Below are 27,907 nucleotides of genomic sequence, written 5' to 3' on the forward strand. Positions count from 1 at the left end.
ATCCAAGTCAACATTACCCCATTATAACATTCAATTAGCAGCATTAAATGGCATACTCATCAGTGACTTAGTTTGTCTCTAGTTACTGCCCCTATCAGTGATTTAGTCTGTTTCCGATTGGTTGCTGGTTACCAGGCAACCGGTTACTAGGGGTTTAGTGTGGGAGGAAGTACAAATATGACATACATGAAAGAGTAGACATAACAAGTACATAGGTAGGTACAGGACAGTGTAATAAATGCATGGATACAACTAACAACAAATCGAATGACATACAGAAACAATTCAGCATAAGACATGACAGGGATGAAGAAGGAAGACAGAGACTGGACGGATGTGAGACATAGGGTAGAGGAGAGTGAGAGCTTACATTCTAGAGGGAGGGGATACTGAGAAGTAAAGGGACATTAAGTTTAGCAGGCAGGCAGCAGAGGAGGTGGAGGCTACACAGTCAAACTGGGTAAGTTGAAGTGGTGATGAATTAGGTAAGGATATTGGATAGGGAGAATGTGGAAGAGGGGAACAAGGGAGGATGGTAGTGGGGAGAGAAAGATGGAGCAGTGTGGAGAGACATGGAAAGCAGATAGCGTATGTGGGTAGAACAACATGGTAATACACATGACCAGATTGGACATACTGAGAAATGTATTGACAGACAAGGTTTACAAGAGGTCCATTAAATTAGAAGTGATCTTCTCATCAATGCTAGCAGGTCAGTAGGGGGTGTCCAAAGCAGGTGCTTGATGTGGAAGATAACAGGACTCACTGAAGTGTTGGATTTTGTCTACCTGTAGCAGTGATATCAGGTAGAGACCGTAGAGTGTCCTCCTTTTTACCTCCTGTTTAAGTCAGAATTATGCTATATCACTGTTAATACACATGTAACTAAACACACTTGTTAAGCAGCGACAGGGGCCTATTAGTATGGTTGGATGACAGATGCACACACTGGGAGATTGTAGTCATTGGCTGACCAGATTGGGACGCCCAGGGTTTTTTTGGACTGAAACTTCCAAATCAGCCACCCAAACGCTGTATTTTTTACTCTGGTACCACTGGCAGACCACTTTCAGATGTACACATCATACTGACATATAGTAGGTTTTATAGTTGTTCACACCAGAGAATTAAGTCAAACAACAATTAATCCATTGTAATTATATTTTTTATTGAGATAAGTTTGGAAAATATTATTTTAGAAGACCTTACTGTCTTATTTACCTACCAAAATTAAGTAAAGAAGCTTGTGGGGACCGGGCAAAAAAGAAACTTGATTCAAAATAAAAGATATTCATAGTAAAATATATGCAAATACAATATGGTATAACAGCTAACAATATGCAAAGTGTACAGCAAACTTAGAACATTCTAGGTCAGTGGTCTTTGGAAGTGGAACAGAAGGTCAGATGTCTTCTCTGGTGCACCCTAAAATTATGCCTAGTTTGAGGCACACAAATTTCATATATTCTTCTTAACTTTGTGCTTTAATCATACTACTAGTTGGTTAAAGGGCCACTAAATAAAAATGTGATCACAAGTCTATCCAACGGTAGTGCAGCCAGCCTGAAATTACTGATAACAGAGAACAAACACTTCTACTCACCTGCACAGTAAATGTAAACACAATGTCAAACACCCAATGTTCTATCATGGTATGAGGACTTTTACATATCTAGTTGGGGATGTAATAAGATACGTTTGTCACATTGGATCAGGGGGATGTTTACCTGCCTTTTAAAAGTCAGTGATGGGTCTACAAGGGGTTGTGTTGTAACCTTCTGAGAGTAATCTCTCAGAGGTATATTCATCAAACCTTCTGAAAAGAAAAAGTGGAGGTGTTGCTCATAGCAACCATTCAGAATGTAGCTACCATTTATCTAGTACAGTGGTGGGCAACAGTTGGCCTGTGGGCTGCCAGGGGCCTGCGGAGCCTTCATGTGCTGCTCCCAATATCACTTATTCTCTGCAAGCAGGGTGGTCACGCAACACAGCCAATCAAAGGAGGAGGAGGATTTAGTGCAGTGCATTCTGGACCACATCCTCCTTGCTCTGAATGCAGGGGAGTTTTTGAATACATGTGGGGGCATTGTGTGACAAGTGCGGGTCTGAGACCATGTGGTGATATTTTGGAGCAAGAGGCAGATCTATTTGGCATGTGGGAGAATTTTGGTACATGTTGGTACATTTTGGGATGAGTGATATGGATTGCCAACGTTGGGCCTGATTCATTAAGGATCTTAACTTGAGAAACGTCTTATTTCAGTCTCCTGGACAAAACCATGTTACAAATGCAAGGGGTGCAAATTAGTATTTTGTTTTGCACATAAGTTAAATACTGACTGTTTTTTTCATGTAGCAAACAAATATCAACTTTAAATGTCAGTGTACAAATAAGCTATCAAGTATTTGTGTGCTACATGAAAAAAACAGTCAGTATTTAACTTATGTGCAAAACAAAATACTAATTTGCACCCCTTGCATTGTAACATGGTTTAGTCCAGGAGACTGAAATAAGAAGTTTCTCAAGTTTAAGATCCTTAATGAATCAGGCCCGTATTCTTGAAGTATATAAGGTTGCGCATTATTGATCAAGTACCTTCTAGAAAATGATAGCTAGAATCTGATTGGTTACTGTGGGCAACACCTGCACTTTTCCTTTATAAAAGTTTTGATAAATCTACCCCTCAGTGGTTAAAGATGTTGACATTTCTATGAGTATCTTATATATTATTCTGATTTTCTCAGTCCTGTAGGGTGTAACCATTTTGCACATCATTCATTAATATACAGTATGGATATAATTTATGCATGTACAATATATAAATATCAGAAGGAACCCTGAGTGAGCTAAGGAATTGTAGAGGTCTCAGTTCGTTTGTTCATTCAGTGATTGATAACGAAAGCTCCGGAACCCCACAGTGTGAGCTCTACTATCTGTGGGGAAGAGGGAGTTTGAAATGATGCTTCAGTCCCAGAATTTTATCGACTTCCTCTGCTGGCTGAAGACTGTGCCACTGCGCTACGGGTCTTCGGGGGTGTGCCAGCATGTCCGACCAGTGCCGTAAGGCGTTCCCTGAAGCTCGGCAGCCTAGTAATACCTTCCCGATCTGCTCGTTTTTATTCACTTTATCATGGTCCCACACTGAGATGATAAGATCCACATTCTGAAGGACAGAAGAAATAAGTATCATAGACAAAGCCTTGTAATTGTCGTCAGTACTAGCTTGTGCAGTTTAGACACTATTGTATAAATATTTGCCTAAATTAATCCTATGTGCTAACCAGGTCTACTCAAGCGCAACTGGTAAGCAACAAGCTACCTACGTGTAGACTGTATAAATCATACTTGCCAACTTTTCCTCGTTGGCTTCAGGGAGATCCCACGGAGGTGGGCGTGTGAGGGTGGGGCTTGACTAATTGCATCATTTTGGCACCGCCCCCTAATGGATTGTCACAATTTTGGCCAATTATAGCAGGGGGCGGAGCTAAGATGATGCAATAATTGCATCATTAAGCCTCCCCCCCCCCCCCGCCACTTATCTATTGCGGGGGCAAGGATCGGGAGGTTTCCCTGCTCTCCTGGGAGCCTGGGAGGTCTCCCAGAAATGCGGGAGTCTCCTGGACATTCCTGGAGAATAGGCAACTATGCGTTAAAGAAAATCAGCTAATGAATCTCTAGAGACTGAAGTGTCTTTTACATTTCTGTCTCCATTACTGAAGTCATGTTGTCTTACCTGTCAGTCTTTGATTAAATCTTGGTCTCCATGAAAATGGATACCTTCATAGGCATCAATACATGGACATAGGACACAATTTCTGAACTGTCATCATACCACAGATGGCGAAACCAACCACGTCTTGTACTGGCTCAGCATCAGGGAGAATGCCAGACTCCTCAGGGAGTGAGGGAGATCACCCCTATTTCAGGGAGTCTCCCTGTCATTCAGGGAGAGTTGGCAAGTATGGTATAAATGTGTCACAGTATGCGTTCCCACCTGGATTTGCTCTAGTGTCACATCAAAGGTAAATTGTTCATTGAAGTAGGGGTTCAGGGTGTTCTTTTTCACTCCTGTCTTTTTACGCTTCCACTTCTTCTTATTCAGAGCAAGCTGCACCTTCACATAGGGATCTGTAAGGACAGGGGTGTATCATTTTGGCATTACTATTTTCTCTGAAACTATATTTCCTGAGCTTTACCCTAGAACTTTAATTCTCCAAACCTATATCCAAATATACATACATGCTTGATCAACAGGCTTAAAATAAACATGCGATGAACCCAAAAGTGCTCAGCGTTAGGGTGACAAAAGCCTCAGCGGCAAAGGGTTAAATTTAAATTAAATATATATATATATTCACACACACATTAATAGTGTAGTTTTGAATGTGGCAGACTTACTCAACCGTGCACCCCTGCCCCCCATTTGGCCCCTTATACTCCAAGACTATGCTTTTGGTCCTGTACAGGTATGAACCAATAGCCCATAACCACCATAGCTTACAAGTCTGGCTCAGGGATAAGTAAGAGGTAGTTTTCATTTATTTGACTTGTAGCCATTAAAAGTCATAATACATATACTAAATGGATGGTTTTCAGGGTATTACACTTTTTTTTTTACATATGGATCTCTACAAAATAAGACAGCTGTAAACATCAAACACCAAGTAAAACAAGGGATCTAACAAACAAACATACTACTCTCCCTATATGTAATTTTAACAATATCACCTGAAAATCCATCATTGTCCATTTTTTTAAGTTTCTTGCCCTCCAGGATGACAACAATGAGTTTTGAAGAGACAGGGGTATATTTCAGTGAGAAGCAGATGTCTCCAAGTCGTTCATACTGCAACAAGAATTTAAGCAGTAAGTACAAGCAGGTACGGTAGGTATACATCATTCCCAGCGTATGGTCCAGCACCAGTATTACTGTCATCTCACCTCTGAGTTGCCTGCAGCTCCTAGTTCTTTCCACTCCTCAATGACATGTTGGAGATCCATGTCCTGTAGGGGCAGACGCACCTCCCCAATCACGTCATGCTTCGAGAAACGGTTAAAGTCAAAAACCTGCATCACCACTTCTGTTTCTTGTGTTTCTGACTGGAGCACCTGGAGTATATTAAACAATAGCGCTGTAATCTACACAAGTAAGGTTACAAGAAAAATGTGGTACATGTCTAGAATAGGTCAGTTATTACATCTGAAATAGTGGCAGGGAAAATAGCAGATAAAGTTTGGCTAGAGATCCATCCTCTCTATGAAGTAGGGACTTGATTAACATCCAATTGCAACATATCAAATCTGCAAATATATCTTAGACAGGGCTGGATTAACCATAGGGCTAACTGGGCTACAGCCCAGAGGCCTATGGCATCCAGGGTGCCCTTGAAAGTGCTCAGCAGCAGTATTGATCGGTCGGGGGCGCCCCCGGCGCGATCAGTGTTGCTGAGCACTTTCCCTACAGTCCTTCTCCGGCGCGCTGTAGTCTCCTTACTGAGGAGATCTCGTGAGTCTCACTCTCACGAGATCTTCTCAGTAAAGAGAGCACAGCGCGCCAGAGAAGGAGGTAAGTGCCGGGGGGGGCGCGCGGGCAGCTCCGATCACGGGGGGGGGCGCATTCAGCTCTGATCACGGGGGGGGGCCTCACGGGGGAATGGAGGCCCCCTTAACCCAGGGGCCTCCATTCACTTAATCCGGCCCTGATCTTAGATGAGAGGTGTCCAAACTCAGTCCTCAAGAGCTACCAACAGTTCATGTTTTCAGGATTTCTTTAATCATGAACAGGTGATTTAATATATTTTCCTAGATCAGTAATTATCCCACCTGTTTCTACAGACAGAATCCTGAAAACATGACCTGTTGGCACCTCTTGTGGACTGGTTTTGAGCACACCTGTCTAGATCATCTCTGATACTTTACCAGCTCCAGACAATTATAATTTTTTTCCATGTCCTATCCAAACAAGATATGAGCATTATTGTCAAAAAACCATATCCGTAAGAGCGAAAAATGCCCCACACATCTGCACACATTCCCCCAGTAAAACATTTGGGAGAATAGTAAGTTTTATATTTAGGAATTTGGTTAGAATTCTACTGCATTAAAGTTTATTAGGCCTCTTATAAAAAAAAATATCTTGAAGAATTAAGAATCAAGATAAAGCATATCTTACGTTTGTCTGGCAGAGCAAAATGCACTGCAGTGGCAGTTAAATGTACAGAAAAATGCAAATACGTACGGTCTCACTTGGTGATTTCTATTTTTATATCCGTTTACATGGACCTAAGTAAAAATGCATTTTTAACACAGAGTTTTAGTGTCACACAGCCTAAGGAATCACTAAGATTAACTTGCAGTAAAGGATGAAAGGTGATATTTAATCCCAGGCAATTAGAGAACAGCTAAGTAGTTTCTTTCCATCCTCATCAAGCGCAGGATGAGTAACGATACTTGATGAATATGTATATATATTGGAGGGGACCGCACTAGCTCACTGAGGGTATACTGCAGCCTGTGGGAGAGGTGTAGGGGTATGTCTCGATTCCCCAATACATATATTAAAAAACAAATATTACTCCCTGGCGCAGTTGTTTGGATATTTCAAGACAAAAGTTGGTTAGAAGTGTACATTTTACATTTATTAAACAGATTGCCTTCAGTGTACTGGTTATATATACAATGTAATGATACAAGTGTTAAAAATGTCTCAGTTTCTTCTTTTGCTTTCCTTTTGCCCAATAAATAGTAAAGTTGAATACACAAGTTCCACTTTTTACAAATTATGTGTTGCTCTAGACAGGGGCGGATTGGCCATAGACCATACAGGGAAGTTTCCCGGTAGGCCGATGGCCTAACAAGGCCACCTCAGATTTTCCCGGGGGGGCGCGTTTGGATGCGGCGGGGGGAGGCACGTACAGGAAAGCAATCTAAAACATTGGTGTTCAGTGGGCAGCAACAGACAGCCAATTGCTAGGCTCCCACGGTGCTGTTCGGCAGACAGGAAGTCTGACTTCCTGTCTGCCTGATGTGAGAAGAGACGCTGCTCAGAGCAACTGAAGGTAAGTGAGGGGGGGGCTTAGTATACTATACTAAGGGGGGTTTCCTATGCTATACTAAGGGGGACTACCTATACTATGCTATACTAAGGGGGGCTGCCTATACTATTCTAAGGGGTGGCTGCCTATACAATACTAAGGGGGACTACCTATACTATACTATACTAAGGGGGTTTCCTATGCTATACTAAGGGGGACTACCTATACTATACTATACTAAGGGGGGCTGCCTATACTATTCTAAGGGGTGGCTGCCTATACTATTCTAAGGGGTGGCTGCCTATACTATACTAAGGGGGGCTACCTATACTATACTAAGGGGGGCTGCCTATACTATACTAAGGGGGACTAACTATACTATACTAAGGGGGACTAACTATACTATGCTATACTAAGGGGGGCTGCCTATACTATTCTAAGGGGTGGCTGCCTATACAATACTAAGGGGGACTACCTATACTATACTAAGGGGGGTTTCCTATGCTATACTAAGGGGGACTACCTATACTATGCTATACTAAGGGGGGCTGCCTATACTATTCTAAGGGGTGGCTGCCTATACAATACTAAGGGGGGCTACCTATACTATACTAAGGGGGGCTACCTATACTATTCTAACGGGTGGCTGCCTATACAATACTAAGGGGGGCTACCTATACTATACTAAGGGGGGCTACCTATACTATACTAAGGGGGGCTACCTATACTATACTAAGGGGGGCTGCCTATACTATACTATTGGGGGGCTACCTATACTATACTATACTAAGAGGGGGCTGCCTATAGTATACTATACATTTGCCCTGCATGGCTTTAGAGATGACCCACTGTGTGTAAAGTCATCACATCTAGGTTTTCCTAAATGTTACTACAACCAAATTCCTGTAGTTCTAAATCCCGCCTACTTTTGTGTTGGCCCCACCTACATTTATTTTGGTCCCGCCGACATGAGGCCACTTCAATAATTTTTTCCAGGGCCATTTTAAGTTCCCAATCCGCCCCTGGCTCTAGAGCAGTGTTTCCTGTTCCGTCCCTAACAGTGCAGGTTTTCCATATCTCCAGCTTTAGCACAGGTGTAGTAGTCATTACTGACTGACACATTGTAACAGATCCACAGGTGATATAATTATTTCCCTTGTCACCTAGAAAACATGCACTGTCAGGGGTCCTGAGGACTGGGTTTGAGAAACACTGCTCTAGAGATGGGCAAAACCTTCAACAAGGCAGCTGCGATTGTAAGTATTATTGAATAATACTAAGTAAGTAGTAGCTAGCAATATACACCAAAAATAAGTTCTGCTACTGATGTCATTTTTCTTGATGGTTATTTAATATTAATCGATATTTCACTAAAATCGTCAAGTGACCATAACACTGAATAAAGGAATTTGTGTTTATAAATCTAGATGAAAGATAATTAAAACACAATCTGATCAAAGAGAATGTCTGCACTTTAACGTCATATATGAAAAATACATTTTAACTTTTCGTGGCTCACGACAGATCATAGTCACTAAATCTAATTTGTTTGTCTGCAAATTCCAGACTTTATTCAGTTTTGCTTACACTTTCTAGTACAGTAGTGAATTTATTTAGAAGCACAAATTCTGTAGAAATAATTAAAGGCAGAGACTATACTGGATTCTTGGATTTGATCAAATGGAAAACGCTAACCATAAGTCTGCTGTTTTGTTAACATTCTCTACATTCTTTTCAATTCCTTTCAGGTAAATAAGAATCTGTGGTGAAAAATAATTCTAACTCATACGCAATCACTTTCCTCATTAACACGCCTCTCTTTATCTAATTGTGTCATCTAAGATTGTTTCCTCTTGAGAGAAATTGGATAACTATGGCCTTTTGCAAAGTGCACTGTTCTTTCCTTACAGGGATCAGGAAATAGATGGTATAAAATCTCCCTCCCCACTAAGATGCAAGCTGAGATCATTTATCTGATTTTTGCAAAGTGTTTTTTCCAGGTTTGACCACATTTAATAGTACTTGAAAGACCAGAATTGTTGGACCAGTTTCCTGTTGTGCAGGTGATTCTAAGATAATCACCCCCCAGGTCAATGGAATTGCAGAACCTGGTGCAATATTATCCCCATTGTGACATGTCCACTGACATAATTACAGTGTAATGTCATTTCAGTGTATTAAATAGTGTGCTCTATTAAATATTATCTGTTAAATCCCAGAAACTCTCTGAAAACCCACCTCTTCAGACAAGCTTATAATATTCCTCAACCACCCTCTTAACCTCACTACATTACCCTATTACCACCCGTTATACAACTACCCCTTGACCAACATTGTTGTGTGACAGGATCATTTAGCTTATGAGTCACTTTTACCTTTGCAGTCGGCCCAGCCAGACTGCAAATGTAGACTTAACCTCATGTGTCAAACTCCCATCGTCCAATAGATTGTAAGCTTGCGAGCAGCCTTCTCACCTCTTTGTCTGTTTTACCCAGTTTGCTTATTAGTTTACTATGTTTGTCCCCAATTGTAAAGCGCTACGGAATATGTTGGCGCTATATAAATAAATGATGATGATGATGAATAAACGGTGAGAACTGTATCTTATGTGCGGAAAATGTCAAATGATAATGTAAAGTTAGTTAATATTGAAATATAGCGACATTTCCAGGGACCAAACTTTCCACTGACACATTTTTAAAACTTGCAGTTGTCCTTGGGAATTAGGACAGTTGGCCACTGTGATATTGTGTCTCACAAATGTCACAATTTATGTAATCTTATTTAATTCTGCGCCCTAAGCCTCTGGTGTATTATGAATTGCAGCTGTTTCTAGTTTACACAGCCAATGACAATTCCATATCTCTTTCTACAGTCTGTAGGACTCCTGGCTCACTCTCACATACTGTATGTGGATCCCCATCTTTTTGTATTGTAGTATTTTGTATCATGTTTTCCTGGCCTTATTTATATTCACCTCACAGCGCTGAGGTCATGGGTTCGATTCTGACCAGGGCCCTATCTATGTGGAGTTTGTATGTTCTCCCCGTGTTTGCGTGGGTTTCCTCCGGGTGCTCCGGTTTCTTCCCATACTCCAAAAACATACTGGTAGGTTAATTGGCTTCTGGCAAAAATCGATTCTTGTGTGTGTGTGTGTGTGTGTGACAAGGAATTTAGACTCCAATGAGACAGGGATTGCTGTGAATAACTCTATATAGAGCTGTTATTTGATAGGCCCTATATAAAATAATAATAATAATAATAATAATGGAGATGTTCCTGATACCTTGAAGGTGAAGTTCTCATTGAAAGTCGGGTTCAGTGTTTTGCGATGAACCTTGGTCTCATTCTTCTTGCGGGTGTCATTGGTCAGGAACACTATAACATACGGGTCTGACGTTCCTCCACTGTCCATAGCCTTCAGAGCGGCAGCTTGCTTCACGGCAATAGTGATCTGTAGTGAAACACACCCAGCAGTGATGTCAGTCCATTAGCCCAGTTCAAGACCTCATAATGGCATCAACAACCAATTTCATATCAGAGATTGGAGGTGCGACACATTTTCCCAATACTACACTTGATCTCAGTGAAATAATTAGACTAAATTTGGACTACATAGGAGCCCATCTCTCAAAGGGATGGTGTGTTTGTGTATATATTGCCTCCCGGACTCCCGGTAGTGTATGGCAGTCTCCCGCATCTGCCCACTTCCTAGTGAAGTGGGCAGAATTAGGCCCAAAAATTCCAGAGAGAATCGCTGCATTTGGCCCCGCCCCCGATGTAAAATGACGCGTTTGCGTCATTACGTCACGGGGGGCGGGTCCAAAATGATGCGATTTTCTGAGAAATAATTGCATCAGAAACTTCAGGAACCTATTGCAGGACATCACTAAAATGGCATTAAAAGGAGAGGTAACAGTCATGGGAGACTTTAATCTACCGGATGTGAACTGGGAGGGGTCTATTGTCCCTCTGTCTTGTTCCACTAGACAGAGGGACATTCTGAAATCCTTGCAGGGACCATTCTTCAAGCAATTGGTGGAAGAGCCCACTCACACAGTGGACTACCCCAGTGATCTGTAATTATACTAGTGCTTTTAAATATTTGTATTGGAGACATTGCAAATGGTATTGAAGGGAAACATATGCAACAGGTAGACACACCAGGAGGGGCAAAACAAAGGATTGATGATCTAGGTAGACTAGAGGACTGGTCAAGAGTGTGGCAATTACAATTTAATGCCAGAAAATGCAAAATCATGTTTCTCAAAAAACCAAAGGCTAAATATAGTATTAATGGCACATTAATGGAAACTACTGAGAAGGAACGGGTTCTAAGAGTCACTATTTCAGGTGATTTAAAGGCAGGTAAGCAATGTAACAAAGCATTGACCAAGGCAAGTCAGATGCTTGGTTGCATAGGGAGAGGAATCAGTAGCAGAAAGAAGTAATAATAATGCCACTGTATAGATCATTCGTACGGCCTCATCTAGAATACTGTGCTCAGTTCTGGAGGCCATATTTCCAGAATGATATAATTACATTAGAGACTGTACAAAGATGGGCAACTAAACTGGTGCATGGTCTATGACACAAAACTTCCCCGGAAAGACTAAAAGATCTTAATATGTATAGCTTGGAGCAGAGAAGGGAAAGTGGGGACACAATCGAAACTTTCAAATATATCAAAGTACAGGAGGGAAATATTCTTCAAAGAAAAAGAAGTACTAGAAAACGAGGACATGCACTGACACAGGAGGGAAGTAGGTTCAGAGGAAATACAATCTTTTAAAGCTACTAAACAGGCACACAAATCATGACAGCCAGGAGCAGCAGGGATTGTTCGTTGTCATGAGTATGACAAATGTATAACAGGATCTTGATAAAGGGGATCATGGCGTCTCTGAAATATTGATAAGTAAAGTTTTTGTATTTTTGCAGAGATGTCTGATGTCTAATACACCTAAAACCACACATCCTGTTTCTGCATATTGAGCCTATTCCATGAATTAAGCTGAGGACACACCTATGCAATGTCTGTAACAATTTCACCGGCGATTGAAAGTCCCAACGAGCACGCAGATTCCTGCGTACACACCTATACAATGTACCTTCAGATCATGGTTGCCAACTCTCCCGGAATGTCCGGGAGACTCCCGGAATACTGGGAAATCTCCCGGACTCCCGGGAGAGTACTCTAAAATCACGAATTTCCCGGCGGAGTCCTCATTTCAAAGTGCGCATGCGCCGATGACGTCATCGGCGGGTTGACGCGACGCAACGTGGCTAGTCTCCCAGAAGACCCAGGCCATTGCGGAGCACGGAGCTCCCACGCCCACGCTGTGAGTGCCCTCTGGATATATACAGCTGGAGACCAGTAAGTGAGGAGGCATATATAACAATACAAAGCGGCAATTAGCATCTATTTGTGCTATACAGAGGTGGCATCCAACCAGACAGCTTGCAGAGAAATATGTTTTATAGTGCTTCAAACTTACAACTGAGTTACCTGCCACCTCCGTATACTATACTATAATATACGGAGGTGGCAGGTAACTCAGGTGTAAGTTTGAAGCACTATAAAACATTAATCAATATTTCTCTGCAAGCTGTCTGGTTGGATGATTTATTTTAACTGAATTAATAAAAGTTACTTTTTAATTGGGCAGGAATGCTTACTATATAGGGGGCCTTTATTACATAGAGGGGAGAGAGAGAGGAGCCTTTATTACAGAGATCGGGCCTGTCTTACAGAGAGGAAGGGGCTTTTATTGCAGAGGGGAGAGAAAGGGGGGTTTTTATTACAGAAAGTGGAGAGAGGGGCCTTTATTATAGATAGGGAAGAGAGGAGGGGGGCCTTTATTACAGAGGGGGGAGAGAGAGGGACCTTTATTACAGAGGGGGGAGAGAGAGAGGGGCCTTTATTACAGAGGGGGGAGAGAGAGAGGGGCCTTTATTACAGAGGGGGGAGAGAGAGAGAGGCCTTAATTACAGAGGGGGGAGAGAGGGCGGTATTTATTGCAGAGAGAGGGGGAGAGACATAAAGGGGGGCAGTCAGGCCCGGCGCTCCCATTAGGCAAGGTTAGGCACTTGCCTAGGGCGCCGGGCTCTGGAGGGCGCCACAGAATTCTAAAAGACTTTAAAACTGTGCGGCGACTGCTGAACATACCTGTCACGGCCGCCGCACAGCATTCAGATGCACGGGGAGGGGGGAAGAGGCTATTTTGTCACCACCGCCGCCTCTCTGCTCCGTCTCCTCCCCTCCACTTACTAGTGTCAGTGAGTGGAGGGGAGGAGACGGAGCAGAGAGGCGGCGGTGGTGAGACAAGGTAAGGAGGGAGGAGGGAGGCGATTTTTGCGGGGGGGGACGCCGCTTTTTTAAAAATGCCTAGGGCGCCGTGGACCCAAGCACCGGCCCTGGGGGCAGTTTTATTATAGATATGGGAGTATGATAAAGTGGGGAGAAAGTGAGAGACCTTAACTACAGAGAAGAGAAATGGAGAGATTGGCTTTTGTTACAGTGAGGGGAGAGCGAGCAGTGCCTTTATCACATAGGGAGGGGGGGCCTTTTTTGCAGAAATCAGAGAAAGAAATAAAGATTGGCCTTTATTACAGAGAGGGAGTGGATCTTTACTTGAGAGACAGAAACACAGGATGTTTTGTAGTTTATATGTGATGGAAGTAGGAAAACTAACATATGGGTGTCTCAACTATTATTTTTGCTTTTGATTCTTTCGATACTTTACTTAGTTTCCTTATACAGTACCTGTAGTCAAACAATTCAGCAGTGACACAGTTATATTTTTATACACAATCACATTATGATTACATGCTAATCAAACTAGTAAAGTCTGAGCTGATCACGCCCAGTGGGCGGAGCTGGTCAGGCCCAGTGGCGGAGCTGGTCACGCCCAGTGGCCGGAGCTGGTCACGCCCAGTGGGCGGAGCTGGTCACGCCCACATTGTTTTTTACTTTCTCCCTGAAATGAATTTTCAAAAGTTGCCAAGTATGCTTCAGATCTGTGATCTTCATGTCATAACCATCTGCTGAAAAGATCGTGACCCTGTGCACACTTTACAGATATCTGCCTACGCTGCTGGTGGCGAGTACATACACACTTCTACATTTGACTGACATTGTTCCATCGTTGATCGTCATTTTTAGAAAATTTATAAAACCAAATCAACAGATGCAATGTGTTTTGGTGCAATAAAACATGATCATGCGAGCGTACACACTCTTGCAATATCTGAACAAGCCATCGTGAATTGTGTGATCTGCACGATAATCACATGATGTGTACCCAGATTAACTTTCACTCACATAAATAACACATGCACCTTTAGGTCAGTCGCTCAGCGAGAGGTATAACACTGGCGCCTGCTCTTAATTTTGTGGTACGAGATGAAAATTTCCCTACCTCCTCCTTCTGAAAGTTATACTCCACGGAATACTGCAGTCGTCCTCTATATGCATTCTCCTGGGCTCCATGCCCTCCTATACCTGGCTGAACCTGTAAGGACACAGGGAACAGGACTGAATTACATCAAACATTGTAGCTTCATAGGTTTAAGTGTCAAACATTACACTGAAATAATAATAAGCAATTGTCTTTCGGCTAGCACCCAGTCTTGTATTATTACTGTCTTTGTTTCCAGCTGTAATCTGCTGTGTAGTATACTGGCGCTATATGAATAAATGTGCATAAATAAATAAGGTTAATAATGAATAATTAATCACTGTCTCTATGAAGAAGTTAATAAAGTGGCTGCTAACTTTCGTATAGTATTGAAAATTCAGGTGTTATATTTACATTGGGGTTTATTAAAGTGTGTATTAGCTTAAAATGATCCATCCACACATAAAAACTATGTCGGTTTGGTAAATGAACTATGATGGTTATTATTTTCACTACTTAAGGGTCTATGTTCTAAGGCAAATATGGAGGAAAGAGCAGCAGATTTCCATTCTTCAGGGCTGGCTGGGCTGGGGGGCATCTGCCTCCTGGGCCGGTCCCATAGTGGGCTACTTCAGCTGAGTCACTGGGCTACCTGCATATCTTTCCTTTCAAATGTTCTTAATAGGCTGCTGAGCCAAGTCTTGTCCCCCTGGGCTAAAATTTGCCAGCCAGCCCCTGCCATTCCTCCCTCCATATTTGCCTCTTCTTGGGGAGTAAATGTATCAAGCTGAGAGTTTTCTGGCGGCTTTGAAAAACCAATCAGATTCTAGATATCATTTATTTAGTACCTTCTGCAAAATGACAGCTAGAATCTGATTGGTTGCTATAGGCAACATCTCCACTTTTTAAACCTACTAGAAACTTGCAGCTCGATACATTTAGTCCCTGGTCTCTTCTTGCAGCTGTCTGCTGGGGATGTGCCCAGAGGAATGGTGGAGGCGGAGCTAGGGCGTGCATGCATTGGGAGTAGATTATTCATTACCATGTGGCGTGTGTATAATCACCACTGTCTTCTCCATGCGCCCAAATCCTCCATCTTCTTGAGGTCAGCTCTGCTCTGTGTTTTCAGCAGAGCTGCATTGTATGTAATAACCAAATGTTACATACGGTGCCGCTCTGCTGCAAAAACAGCACGGCTTCTCCATGTATGTTAGTACATGGAGCTCTCAGTGTTTCGCTGCCATAATAACTTCAAACGAAATAATGACAGGTTCACCTACCAGACCATCACAAAGGTAGTGTATTTGACTACCATCGTGCGGGCAACCCAGGAATCATAGTTAAATTTGTAACAATGCAGTTTAAGAAGGTAGAGCGCACTTTGCCTAGTGAGAGAATATAACCAATATTGGTAAAAATAGCTGAAAGTATATTTTAAAAAAAATCCAGCTATTGCATTTCAAAGCCACAATCACAGTCTTTAGCAATGAGATTTTAGATTTGAGAAAGGAGAGATGATGTAGATTTGAAACCAATTAGCTGGATTTGAATAATTTTATACTGTAATAATAATGAGTTTTAAGTCATTAACGCTGAGATCCTGAAGTTTGTCCCTTGCAGAGTAATGTTCCCGCTCGTAGCCTGAGCTTGGAGTCCATTTACTCAAATGCTGGTGATGTATTTTAGCATAAACTTAGACTGTTGACCTGTCATTAGTGGATATAGGTTCACTAGTGATCAATGGTAAGTGTGAATGTATTGCTGTCAGTTATTTTTTTATAAATACTGGTTATGTACTCACACTATCACTATACAAGCTGAGCTTTCTGTTCACTATATAGTATATACTGTACATGTATACATAGGCAAACTGAGGGGGGGGGGGGGTTCCTAGTGCCTGGAAACCCCCTCCAAGCCTGGAGCACTGTAAAATTGAGGTGGCTGGACCCTGCCCCCGCTTCACACAGCTCTGCTTGAAAAGGGAGAGCTGCGTGCACCTAACAGTAGTGCACGCAGCATTGCCCATGTATATTATGGGGATAGGAAGAGTTGGAGAGCAGCCAAGCACTGTCTAAAATTATAGCCACGCCCCCATGCATGCTTGTCACGCCCACTTGCGACGTGGTGTGGAAACCCCCATCTACAAATCCTGCGTTTGCCCCTGGTATATCTATATTTACATACGCATGTTTTCTATAAATGCTTACTTATTTACTTCTTTTATTGTTCCTTCTCTTCACCTATTGTTTAGAATAAAGACATTTATGTGCAGCATATTTGCAGCTTACCAAGCTTGTAGTGACATCCGTCTTTGGAGATCCTAGTTTGATCTTTTCTTTTGAGTCTTTTTTCTTTTTCTTACGTCGACAGCAGCAGTAGCAACAGCAGATGATTAGCAGAAGGATTAGGAAGAGCGCGACCCCGGCTAAGGCGTAGATGGCCCATCGTGGCACTGATTGAGCAGTGTGTGGGGCAATAGGTCAAGTGGGTGAGAATAAATAAACAGAAAGAGAAGAAAATATAACAAGTATGTAAGTTGGATGGTTGGTACACAGAAGAGGCACAATAACAGTTACATTACTGTTCACATTTTTGGTGTAACCCAGTGTCTCAGCCAATCACATACTTACATGGAATTCGGTTCAAAATGTTATCTATCCAGGACAATATTGTTGAACCGACAGTCCCAGCAGTAGTCGCATGGCTCGCGGTGGCAGATTTTGGATGAGTTGTTGTTGCATTTGTACTTTTAGCCATGATTGTGGTTGGAGAGAGGAAGCGCTCCCCTTCCAGTACCCAGGACCTAGTATAAAATATCAGATTTTTATTATATACGTGCTGGGACTATTACACAACAAATCTCACAAAAGAACCTGTTCTTCCCACATCTTATTTCAGAACTTTTTATTTTTTATGCTGCTTTTGTTAATGCTTCTTTATGAACATAAATGTGACACCATAGACTATGACAATGCTGACTTGCTTTAGTATAAGCAGTACCTTGGTGACAATACAATCTAGCAACAGAAGATCACATTATTATTATTATTATTATTAATTTTTATTTATAGGGCGCCAGTAGGTGTCCGCGGCGCCGTACAGGGACAGACAAGATTACAATACGAGGTGAGACAGCACAGAATAGTAAACAATAATCACAGTAACTCAGTGAGCTCAAGGCACAGCTAGAGGGGAGAGGGGAAGGTCAGCCAGCAACGGCACTAGGAGGGAGGGCACAGATGAGGGACACATGGCACAATAAGTATGTGCTATAAGAATACATATAGAGGCAGACTGTACCTAGTGACCTGGGAAGAGCGTCAATCTCACAGGACTCCTTGTCCCATTGGGGACTAGAATAAAGATGTTGTGTTATAATATAGTAAGGAATGTAAGTGGTTTGCATTGGAAGTAAAAGGAAGTCAGTCACTTCCTGACAGGATGAAAGACAGGAACCCAATCAATTTCTATTCCCAGTCCCATCGGCCGTCCCATCATGTTATTTCCCTGCTGTTCCCTATATTCCTATTTTTCTCATGAAACGCTCTTCCTACTTAGACTAGACACTCAACACTTCCTACTCCCTCTCATACAAATGCAGCACAATACCCAAACCTGAGCTACTTGTACCTCTGACCTGACCCATACACTGATAACTGACAGCCTGCAGCCCCAAGCCCCCCCCCCCCCCCCCCCCCCGTTCCAGAGCCCGGCACCCATTTATGCTGTAGGTCAATTTATCAAATATTTCTGTGCTAGATGAAAAAACAGCAAGTATTTAACTTATTTGCAAAATAATAAACTAAATTGCACCCCTTGCATTGTAACTAGAGATGTTCACTGACCCCCGTGTTTTGGTTTTGGTTTTGGATCCCTATTTTTTCCCCCAAAATTCTATTTTTTTGTTAAAATCACATAATTTGGCTCTTTTTTTTTGTTTTTATATTATTATTAACCTCAACCTTAATTTCAAGTCATTTCCGGTCAATTTTTGTCAAGTGACACTGCTACCCCTCCTGTTTCTGTATGAGCAATGGCACTGAGCAATGGCACTGGAGAATGGAGAGTGACAAGAACACTGCTACCCCTGTTTCGGTGTGAGCAATGGAACTGATCTCTAATTGTAACATGGTTTGTCCTGGAGAACATCTTCTTCTTTTTTGGCCTTACTTTACTTAATGACTTAGGCCTTAATGTCCACATAACGGAAAAAGCAATACTGTACACATTGGACCCAATTCTACCCTTATATATACCCATATAGCCACACGTACCTCATATAGCCAATATGCTCATATACTGCCTCACATGCAATCAGCTTGCTAATATGCCACATAACCAATATGGCAATTTAGCCTTACAAACCACTAAATACCTTTATAGCCTCACAACCATCAGGTAGCCAGCATGTCTAGATAACCTCACATGCAAATATATAGCCAATATTCCCCATATAAATACTATTGGCAATGTTCAAATTCACAAGCATAAGCATATGAAGCTCTAAGTGGGCATATGAGTGCATGAGACAGTGGGACTATGTGACTTGGCAGGTCTGGTCCTTAGCATTGGCTCAGTCTATCCAATGGTTACCTCCAATGGACCTGATTTACAACACTCTGTGCACATCAAGCTGCACACCTACTGTCATCTCTCGGGAAACATTTAAACAAAGCAGAAGTGCACCTAGGTACATTGAGAAGAGTAATCCTATGGTCTTTGCGAAACTCTAGGCACAATTACATAAATCTAGGTGCAAGGTACATCTTGGCTGTTTTGTGCTTTGTGAACCCCACTGTGAGCAGTAGACAAGTACGTCTTAATAGGATACTGTACCAGCCAGCTGGTCCTGAAGACCTGATTGATACTATGCTCTCCCTCCTTTATAATGCTCCACAATACCCATATTGTTTTTGCTCTTACACATATAACACTTTCCAAAGACATCTTTCTCTAGAGCACCCATTTAATAAAAGGTTTTCACTTAATTATTTCATAAATGTACAGTAAAGAGATGACAGGGAGGTAGCTTAATCATGCATTGCAATTCTTAATATCTATTTTTATTCACCTAGCTTCATAATAAGATATTTATTTAAGAAATATTGAAAATGCAGAAATGTATATCATAATCAAACTAAGGAGACTTGGAGCTAGATTTACTAAACTGCGGGTTTGAAAAAGTGGAGATGTTGGCTATAGCAACCAATCAGATTCTACCTTTCATTTATTTAGTACCTTCTACAAAATGATAGCTAGAATCTGATTGGTTGCTATAGGCAACATCCCCACTTTTTCAAACCCGCAGTTTAGTAAATCTAGCCCTTGATGTATATTGACGTTCCAAGGACCACAGTAACTCGCATGCCAGGCTCAGATACACCATCTCAGCAGCAGAGCATCCGAGGAATTTATTTTAAAACTATGTCTAATCCCTTATGCAAACACTATTGTATTTACTTTCTCACAAAAATGTTTGTTCTGTTTACCAAGTCATTTGCATGTTCCTACTCACAATTGGACAGCATCATTCTTGTATCTTGTAGTTCCTGGAAACTTTTCTAAAGAAGGTTTTTCTTGTTTGATATACAGTGTGGGAGGGGGTATTTATTATACATAGTATTCTGTGTTGTGTTACTGGCAGAGAATCATGGATAATGTCCCATAGTTCCAGCGACAGCAGCAGGGATACATACTAAAGGTTCCAAACTCCTGATACAATCAGCACAGTGTGTCTGCCATCCCTTCGCCCTTTACCCATACAACCTACCCTGCAGCACTCACACCCTACTGAGTGCTGGTTTTACAGGCAACCTTAGCATTCCATTCTCATTTCTATAAACATTTGTTTACTTTTGCTTTGTGTCAACCAAACTAACCTTTCTGTCTGGCCAGTAACTATTTACTGAGTTCTGCAAAGAGAAACAGCAACTTCTGAGAGTATGAGAATAAACAAAACTACTGTGTACTAACATAGCAGCTGTTTCTCGTACTTGAGGTTGGTGACGTGTAGCTTTCTAGCTATTGTGTAACTACAAATCCCAGCATGTCTTGCCAGCCTTGGTGGTTGTACAAAAGCTGGAGAGCTTCACTTACCAACCACTTTGCCTTAAACATTTCAACCTGTTTATAAATATTTGGCCAACATTTGTTTATCATTACTAAGGACACAACTGCTGGACAGGTATATTTTTGCACTTCATAGGTCATAGGCAACCCGAGGGGGGGGGGGGTTCCTAGTGCCTGGAAACCCCCCTCCAAGCCTGGGGCACTGGGGTATAATTGAGGTGGCTGGACCCTGTCCCCGCTTCACATGGCTCTGCTAGAAAAGGGAGAGCTGCGTGCACCTAACAGTAGTGCATGCAGCATTGTCCATGTATATTATGGGGATAGGAAGAGTTGGAGAGCAGCCAAGTACTGTCTAAAATTATAGCCACGCCCCCATGCATGCTGGTCACGCCCACTGGCGGCGTGATGTGAAAACCCCCCTCTACAAATCCTGCATTTGCCCCTGTAGGTGATGCATCCTTTACAGGCATAAGGAGCCACGTCCACAAACATGACTGTGACTTGTATGCAGCATACAGAACAACAAAAGTGATAATGTGCAGCTGGTCAATATTACAAATCAGAGATGTCACCAAGGACAGAACTCTTCAGATTCTTTAAAATCTTGGGGGTATATTTACTAAACTACAGGTTTGAAAAAGTGGAGATGTTACCTATAACAACCAATCAGATTCTAGTTATCATTTATTTAATACCTTCTGCATAATGACAGCTAGAATCTGATTGGTTGCTATAGGCAACATCTCCACTTTTTCAAACCCCCAGTATAGCACTTGGACTGGCACTAAAATCAGCTGTTACACACGTTGTTGTTATTGCACAGTGGAATTAAATTAGCCTATACATAGTGTGTTTTGAACACAGTCCAACGGACAGTAGCATTTCAAGGAAATTCCGATCTTCCACCATGATTGCAAATAGGCCACAAAATGGGTGATACACTAGCAATGTGCAAAGATTGTCTAACACTTAGCACTCAATCACACATTTGATTCCATCAGTTTAACACTGGATATATCAAGGTTGGTTGTTATTACCCTTTTTAAGGCACCAAAATATTATCCACTGCTATACAATCAGAGGACCAGCTTTGAAATAAATTGTGTATGAATGTATTCAGGCACAAGGTAATGGTTCTTGTAAGGCTTCAACACTAGCTCCAGATGACAGCTGTCAGAAATCAGTTCACAATGACAGCTACAAACACCTTATCTCAATTCCTGCAATCAGCACTTTGCTAAGAACAACAATCCAGCCATTCAGCTTACTTGGACTACTGCAGAACTTTCCATTCTCTGCAATCAGCCCTTCAGTGAAAATATCAAGTCAATCGGAATATTTATCTCATATGTCTGTAGCCTTTATAAAGTCCCTCAATTCTACCAAACCTTTGCAGGAGCAAAGTTTTATTTTGGATGTATTTGCTTGTGCTTTAAAGAAGACTTGCTTGATTTGTACATAATGATTGTACCTTCTCCAATCCTTCGACCTAGGCTTCCTCCCCCAATATTCTACCTTCTCCAATCCCTTGACTTTAGCTTTGCCATCACTATTCTACCTTCTCCAATCCTTCGACCTTGGCTTCATTTTCCAATATTCTACCTTCTCCAATCCCTTGACTTTAGCTTTGCCATCACTATTCTACCTTCTCCAATCCTTCGACCTTGGCTTCATTTCCCAATATTCTACCTTCTCCAATCCTTCGACCTCTGCTTTATTCCCCAATATTCTACCTTCTCCAATCCCTTGACTTCAGCTTTGCCAGCACTATTGTACCTTCTCCAATCCTTCGACCTCGCTTCATTTCCCAATATTCTACCTTCTCCAATCCCTTGACTTTAGCTTGGCCAGCACTATTCTACATACTACAATCCTGTGACTTCAGCTTGTACCTCATGACCAGTCCTCTCAGGACTAAGCAGCTTGGTGTGTCTCTGATAGCTACCCCAGCCATATGGCTCTTTCCTGTTTGCTGCCAGCTCTGTGACAGTTGTTATTTAAATGTTGCCCTTCTTTACTAAATCATCCCCAATGAGTGATCATGCTGGCATAGTTAATGCCCAGCAAACCAATACAAAACCATTTCGATTGCAAAATTCAACACATTATTCCTTTTATAGACACATTTATTCATATTCGGGTTATTATTATTAACAGCTAAAACACCCTCACTATGCATACATGAATTTAAGAGCCAAACAAACACCATTTGGAGAAAATCAGAGGGGTGTGTGACCTTCATCAGACCAAAAAAAAATGGATGATTATGAGGAAAGAGGAACAAAGGAATTTGGGTTAAAATCCTGAGATTCTTGTTTAATATATATTAAAGCATAAGAAATAATTACAAATTTCATAGGTGGCATTATGCCCAACTGTTTGTGAAACATGTTTCCAATTTTATCAATTACAGCTATGGAAAATAACTATTCATACTAAAAAGCTTCAGTTGGACTGAATGTAAGGTGTGATTTGCTAACATTACAAGAGCGGTAAGCAAGTGAAACAAGATGGCGGCATCCATTCATATTTCTAAATGTAACAATAGGATAAGGCTTTCATGTTTTCATTCCCTCTCACCTCACTTTCTCTTGGTTGTTACAGCAGCTTCTGCATATTTTCCACATTATATGTGGATGTACTTATTGGGCCTGAGTCATTAAGGAGAGCAAAGCATAAAAAAGGAGTAACTTTGCACATGGGCAAAACCATGTTGCATTGGAGGGGGAGGTAAATTTTAAATGTGAGGACAGATTTATAGTTGGGGTACGGCATGTCCTAGATCAACTTTAAATTTCAGTGTAAAAATAAAACTATCAAGTATTTGTGTGCTAGATGAAACAACAGCCAGTATTTGATTTATGTGCAAAAAATAAACTAATTTGCACCCCTTGCATTGTAACATGGTTTGTCCCAGAGAATATTTACTCCTTTTTTTGAATACTTTCCTGAATGACTCTGGCCCACTGTGTATAAACACACTTGGAAACACTCTTATGTCTTCATGGGATATTAAGATGTGTCTGGACAGCCACATGGAGTAGTGTTATGATAAGTAGTATCATCATCAACGACTTCAAGTTAATAAATGGCATCTGATCAGATGTATTATGTCAGAGAACAGTACAAGGGGGGTACTTATTGGTAAAGTGCCAATGTGCAGTGTGCTCAGCCAATCAGACATATGCTTGCATTAGACTGATGAAAACTTATGTCTGATTGGTTGCTATAGTCTACTGCACATAATGCACTTTTGTCATTTTTTTTTGTTGTTATAGCTTGTAACACTTGTTTACGATGCCTGCTGATATGTTATTAGAAATAGGCGCCTCCTTCTTTGACTAAATGTGCTGTTTTAGCATATTAGATCATGAGTAATGAGGGGGCCCTTGGGTGTATCAAGTTGCCTATTACTGCTTTATCATCTTATTTCTACTCTGCCTATGTCATCATCATCAACATTTACTTATATAGCACCAGCAAATTCCGTGGCACTTTACGATTGGGATGTCTTGTTCTTATGACTCAATGTTTTGTTCCCTCAGCAGAGTGAGCCACTCAGCCCTGCCCTTACAATGGGCCATTAGTGCAGCATGTTTGCATCTAAATTCCTTTGTACTTAGTTTACTCTAACCTTCAGGCCATTATTCTTTCCTTATGCATTATGGTAAGGTAGAAAAATAAGAGCTTTTAATGAATTTAGGATTTTTGGGAGATTCCTTCACTTTAAACTACTTTGAATTAAAACATGCAAATTGAACAATTCCAAAACCTAATATCTTGTTTCTCCTATGAAACTGAGTTAATAAAAATGTAAAAAGAGATGTTTACACACATGTTTATCTTCCAACTGTTCTGTATTAAGGTTGGTGTTATAAGTGCAGCAATCATGAGATTGTATATCGTCAGGGATAGCCGCCTATACCAGCTGCCTGATTTAATATATTACCATATAATCAAACAGTCACATGATATATCACCTCTATTTTGTCAAGATTCCGTCCCTGACCACCTTTACCTGTTACAAACCGCACTCTGCGCACACGTAACTTGGAAGCCTACTGTAAGGGGACACACTGGATTCCAGCAAGTCAATCACCTCTCTTTAAGGTTACAGATCTAACTGGTGGCTTCACAAACACAGGCACCCGCTTCCATGATTTTCACACACACATAGGTTCTGCCACCATCTACGTATAAGACCCATAGAATGCCTATGACTTATTTACCAAATGGAGCACACTCTGTGATCTGATCGCAAAAATAGTTAACATTTCCCACACTGGTATATAAAGCGTTAACCCAGCCAAGCAATCATCCTCTTCAGGCAGTGAATTCATTTAGAGCAATGAGGACAGCGCTTATTACATTTTTTGATTTAATATTCAAAAACTACAACGCTTACAGGTTATAAAAATAGTTAATAAAAGTACATAACACACAGCAAAACATGTAAAATAAAATAAACAGGGTAAAGTTTAAGTGTATAAACTTACATACAAGTTGTATAATCTGTGCCAAGGGAAATTGGCTTGGAAGATGGACAGCTTATCAATGCTGGTTGATTTCCCTAAAGACTGACAAAAGATACGGCATTGGTCCAGTGTATTAGTTGAGATGATACTAATGTTCTCTCATTCTCTGCGTGACAGATGCTTTATTTGATGTATGGGCTGCTCTTCACCATACTATTTATGAATATGTGGCTAATCACTAATTATATGGATTGTAAGTGGTACAACATTATAACCACCTGCCTAATATTGTGTAGGTCCCCCTCGTGCTGCCAAAACAGCTCTGACCTCTGAAAGTGTCCTGTGGTATCTGGCACTAAGAAGATAGCAGCAGATCCTTTAAGTCCTGTAAGATGCAAGGTGAGGTCTCCATGGCTCAGATTTGCTTTTTTAGTACATCCCACAGATGCTCATTCGGATTGAGATCTGAGGAATTTGGAGGCCAAGTTAACACCTTGAACTCTTTGTTATGTTGCTCAAAGTAGGAGGAAAGTGTCAAAGTAACATCCACATAAATGCCGTGACCACAGATTTTCCAGCAGCTCATTGCCCAGAGCATCACACAGTCTCCGCTGGTTTGCTTTCTTCCCATAGTGCATCCAGGTACCGTCTCTCTTCCAGATAAACGACGCACATGCAAGTGATTCATCAGACCTTTGTCCAATGCTTTGCGGTCCAGTTCTGGTGTTCGCGTGCCCATTGTAAGCGCTTTTCGCTGTGGGCTGGGGTCAGCATGGGCACTCTGACCGGTCTGCGGCTACACAGCATGCTACGATGCACTGTGTGTTCTGACACCTTTCTACCATAGCCAGCATTAACTTTTTAAGCAATTTGTGCTACAGTAGCTCTTCTGTGGGATTGAAACAGACGGGCTAGCCTTCGCTCCCCACGGGCATCAATGAGCCCATGACCCAGTCGCCAATACACCGGTTGGCCTTCCTTGGACCATTTTGGGTAGGTACTAACCACTGCATACCGTGAACACACCACAAGACCTGCCTACTTCCAACACATCAACTTGAAGAAGTGACTGTTGACTTGCTGCCTAATCTGTCCCACCCCTTGACAGGTGCCATTGTCACAAAACAATCTATGATATTAATTTCACTTGTCAGTGGTTTTAATGTTGTGGCTGATCAGTATACACACATATATATATATATATATATATATATATATATATATATATATATATATATATATATATATATATATATATATAAAACAAAAAATAATTGGATCCTCAGGACTCACCAAAATCATTATCCATACTATTCTAGCTAATTTACACTAGCCAGGACTGTACTAAATATTTTTGGGTGAGTGCTGAGGATCCTCTCCTGCACCCCACTTTTCAGTTGGTTTCTTTACATTCTTAGAATACTGGTGGTAGAGCACAATATTCTATAGTCTTTTTTTTATATTTGAGTTTATAATATAGTAGGTGAGTGGCTGACAACTTCAAAAGCTCAGTTCTCCCAAGTACACAGAAAAATCCAATAGTGTTTATATAGATAGATAGATATATGAAACATACACACCCTTTGTACACTTTGTACAGTTAAAACCTAAAGACTTTGTATACTAAAATACATAAAAATATTTGACTGATGACTCAGTAGTAGTTGCCAGCTGAACCAGTTAGACTTTATATCATGTTTGAGAAGTTAAAAGCAACATAGAAACAAAATAGAGCTGTTTAGGTGTAAACTATCCGTTCTGGTTACATAAGCAAAAAGTATAAAACAGATAACAAAAATGGGCAGATGTTTAAATTGTTGAATATAGAAGAGTGAAATGGAAAATAGATACTGCGTTGCCAAGCTGTCATATATTATTCAAGCACACTAAAGCAACATAGACTTACGTATCAGCAATGCAAGCCTGTGTTCATAAACGTATTGTACAATCCCCAGGATGATCTTGATTACATGAAATTAAGGAAATACATTTGTTTGTTCTTGTTTGTTTTATCTTCTTGTAACTGTGTATGGCAGATATTCCTGTACATTCTTTCGATTTACTATTTCTAAACTTATTACACAGATTCTTCTAGTACTAACAAATGAACACAAACCTTTCTCCCCCTACTTCGTAGTGGTAATTAAAATGTACATACGCACTACAACGTCCTCTTGTATTAAGCCCTCAGTAGCACATACAACATTGGATAACATAAGATGTGATATAGGACATATACAATAGGATAAGATAATATGTGATATAGGACATATAAAATAGGATAACATAATATGTGAAGAGAGAAGTGCTCACCAGAACCATGCAGTGTGTCCTTTCCTCCAGTACAAGCCTGTTTCCTTGTCACTCCTGTCCCCTCAACCAACTCACACAGAACTGGAAATTCAACTATATTTCAGCCTAGAAAGACACCACACCCTCGGCCACACAAAGACCATTACATTGACAGTCACGCACAGACTGTTACAAGTAAAAGAGGCTCAGCAAGACATTCCAATGGGTGGAGGAGCTGGCAGCAATCAGGGCATGATGAGATTGGCACCTTATCCTATTGCGAATAGAGAAATCACGGGAAAGAGAGATGTTGAAGAATTCTATCAGGAGTGCAATTGGAAAAAATGTAGGAGTTGTATCCAGGTCAATACATTAAAGGGCCCATACCACATGGTGATTTACTATAACAATCAAAAGTCTGTGTGTATTTGTTTTTGTTTATTTTAAATACAGGATCCACTTGCTGCCTCTGCATCAGAATTCTGTTGCTGCTGTTCCTGGCCTCTCTGGGACTAGTTCATTAAGGCCCGAATCTGAAGATCTTGAGCGTATCATACGCAAAATCCCCCTGCACATGCCCAGAACCGGGAGATACGTCCATGAATGCAGCCCTGTCTTCTGCATCCACGCACGCAA

At 41.3% G+C, this 27,907-nt stretch overlaps 2 protein-coding genes across 3 annotated transcripts in view; one reads left to right on the plus strand and one right to left on the minus strand.

Moving 5' to 3' along the window:
• The window catches only part of LOC142103748 (cathepsin D-like), a 147,488-nt gene that overhangs the window by 33,424 nt on the left and 86,157 nt on the right, over nt 1-27,907 (plus strand). The window lies entirely within an intron of this gene.
• SYT8 (synaptotagmin 8) lies at nt 1,148-27,464 on the minus strand. Of its 2 annotated transcripts, none has more exons than XM_075187903.1 (9): nt 27,293-27,464; nt 17,066-17,238; nt 16,724-16,887; nt 14,457-14,549; nt 10,322-10,489; nt 4,943-5,110; nt 4,730-4,847; nt 3,996-4,129; nt 1,148-3,164 (listed from the first exon to the last, which is right to left on the minus strand). In XM_075187903.1, the coding sequence occupies exons 2-9, from the start codon at nt 17,190-17,192 to the stop codon at nt 2,931-2,933; spliced, it is 1,206 nt and encodes a 401-aa protein (XP_075044004.1). In that variant the 5' UTR covers nt 17,193-17,238; nt 27,293-27,464; the 3' UTR covers nt 1,148-2,930. The 2 variants fall into 2 exon arrangements, with proteins under 2 accessions (XP_075044004.1, XP_075044005.1); XM_075187904.1 differs by lacking the exon at nt 27,293-27,464 and adding an exon at nt 17,736-17,799.

This window comes from Mixophyes fleayi, chromosome 10 (genome assembly GCF_038048845.1).
Source record: "Mixophyes fleayi isolate aMixFle1 chromosome 10, aMixFle1.hap1, whole genome shotgun sequence".
NCBI lineage: Eukaryota > Metazoa > Chordata > Amphibia > Anura > Limnodynastidae > Mixophyes > Mixophyes fleayi.

Coding starts and splice junctions, on each gene's coding strand:
- SYT8 (XM_075187903.1), bottom strand. CDS start 17,192: ATGGCTAAAAGTACAAATGCAACAACAACTCATCCAAAATCTGCCACC. Junction 16,888..17,065: donor CATTTTGAACCGAATTCCAT/GTAAGTATGTGA, acceptor CTGCTCAATCAG/TGCCACGATGGGCCATCTAC. Junction 14,550..16,723: donor CGGATGTCACTACAAGCTTG/GTAAGCTGCAAA, acceptor GTGTCCTTACAG/GTTCAGCCAGGTATAGGAGG.